General features: G+C 34.6%; 1 protein-coding gene across 1 annotated transcript; it reads left to right on the top strand.

Annotated features, from left to right (window-relative positions):
* Window positions 1-354: 354 nt before the first annotated feature.
* Window positions 355-1,657, top strand: LOC105558232 (the record flags this gene model as incomplete). Its single annotated transcript, XM_012005823.1, has 4 exons — window positions 355-542; window positions 631-840; window positions 974-1,160; window positions 1,546-1,657. Coding segments are annotated over exons 1-4 (513 nt in total), but the record flags the coding sequence as incomplete, so codon positions are not given.
* Window positions 1,658-1,660: the final 3 nt, after the last annotated feature.

Raw genomic sequence — 1,660 nt, forward strand, 5'->3', positions numbered from 1 at the left:
TTACTACAGAAATGAACGCTCGCGTTAATTATTACTTGGCGCGAGACACTACCGTGTCTCGTGATTATTCAGAACATCACAGAATTATGTTCGCTTATTAATAGGTTATAGGTTATATTATTATAGTTTTGTTTGTTTACCAAAGAAAACTTGAAATTGACATCACTATTGAAAAAATCTACGTGGAAAACCACGTCGACAAACCACATGATAGCAATACTTTCTTCTATATATTATTAAACATTATTTGAACGCAAATATGTGGATTTTTTTCACAATGTGGTTTCATTACATCGTTTTTCCATATGGTTTTCACCGCATAGTTTTCAGCACGTGGATTTGCCGATTTGCGTAAATTTTTTCAATACGAACGTTATGCGATTCATGTTACATGTGTTCATATTTGCAGGCTGTAAAATGCGGTTACTGTGGGTGGCTAATGCATGGATCCTGTGCAGAGATTGTAGCCCATAACTGCTTCGAAAGCTATGATGAAAATATCCATGTCCTCGTTGTCGACGAGAAGGGGCGTGCTACAATGAGTAATTTTATTTGCAAGCAAAAACTTTTCAACATTTGTCTGTAAATATTAAATATATTCAATAAATATACTCATTAATGTATAAACAGGTGTGAAGGAAGTAGAAGAAGGTACGCAGAGAGACGCACCACCATCAGAGAGTAGCAATGAGTCTACTCCGTACTCCGCAGACATCATGGACGAGATGCTCATTGATGCCGTAGAGCAGAGACCAGCTCTATGGAATCAAAAGTTGCCAGTTAAAAAGCGAGGCCCTTGTGTACGAGGAGAATTGTGGGATGAAGTCTTTAATAATCTTGGTAATATATAATCATTTTACTTCGTTTTATGTATTTATGAATGTATATTTAATCTGCAATCGCAAGTGGGCTAATGTACATTTATAATGTACGTAAGCGAGTTGAATTCGTAATTTGAACTAGGGATTTTCAGGTTTTAAGGATGTACCGTGGATGAAATGTCGATGGACGTACCTGAGGGACTGCTACTCAAAAGCTCGCAAAAAAATGAAAGGTTACGTACGCAGCGGATCGGGTGCGGAAGCGGGGCATCCGCAGAAAAGTTCATTCCGCTTCTATTCAAGGATGCAATTTCTAGACGAGGCTGCACAAGAAACTCCGTACGTAATGATTTGTCTTATATATACCCGTGAAAATATTTTCATATATAAATATATAGAATTATATAGAATTATATAGAATTATATAGATCAATTATATGTATATAATTATATATAATTATATAGATCAATTATATGTATATAATTATATATAATTATATATAATTATATATATTTCGGCTACGTTTCAAAACTCTATTCTGAGTAAAAGAGTAACTCTAAATCTATAGTTCATGTTACGTATACTATAGATTTAGTGTTTCACTTTTACTCGGAATAAAGTTTGGAACGTAGCCTTATATATGAAAATTTTTTCTCGGATAAGGCTTTAGAATATGAAAAATGTATGTACATTTTTCTTACATATCTTTTTGCTCAATTTTAGTACAACGAGCTCTCTATCACAGAACATATGTCGTGACGAAGATAGTGCACTGACAATGAGCCAGAACGATTCGGAATGTAATGTGTCTTCTCCAAGAAATTGTAGCACGTCAGAC

This window comes from Vollenhovia emeryi, unplaced genomic scaffold, assembly GCF_000949405.1.
Source record: "Vollenhovia emeryi isolate VEMERY1.0 unplaced genomic scaffold, V.emery_V1.0 DF947416.1, whole genome shotgun sequence".
Classification (NCBI taxonomy): Eukaryota; Metazoa; Arthropoda; class Insecta; order Hymenoptera; family Formicidae; genus Vollenhovia; species Vollenhovia emeryi.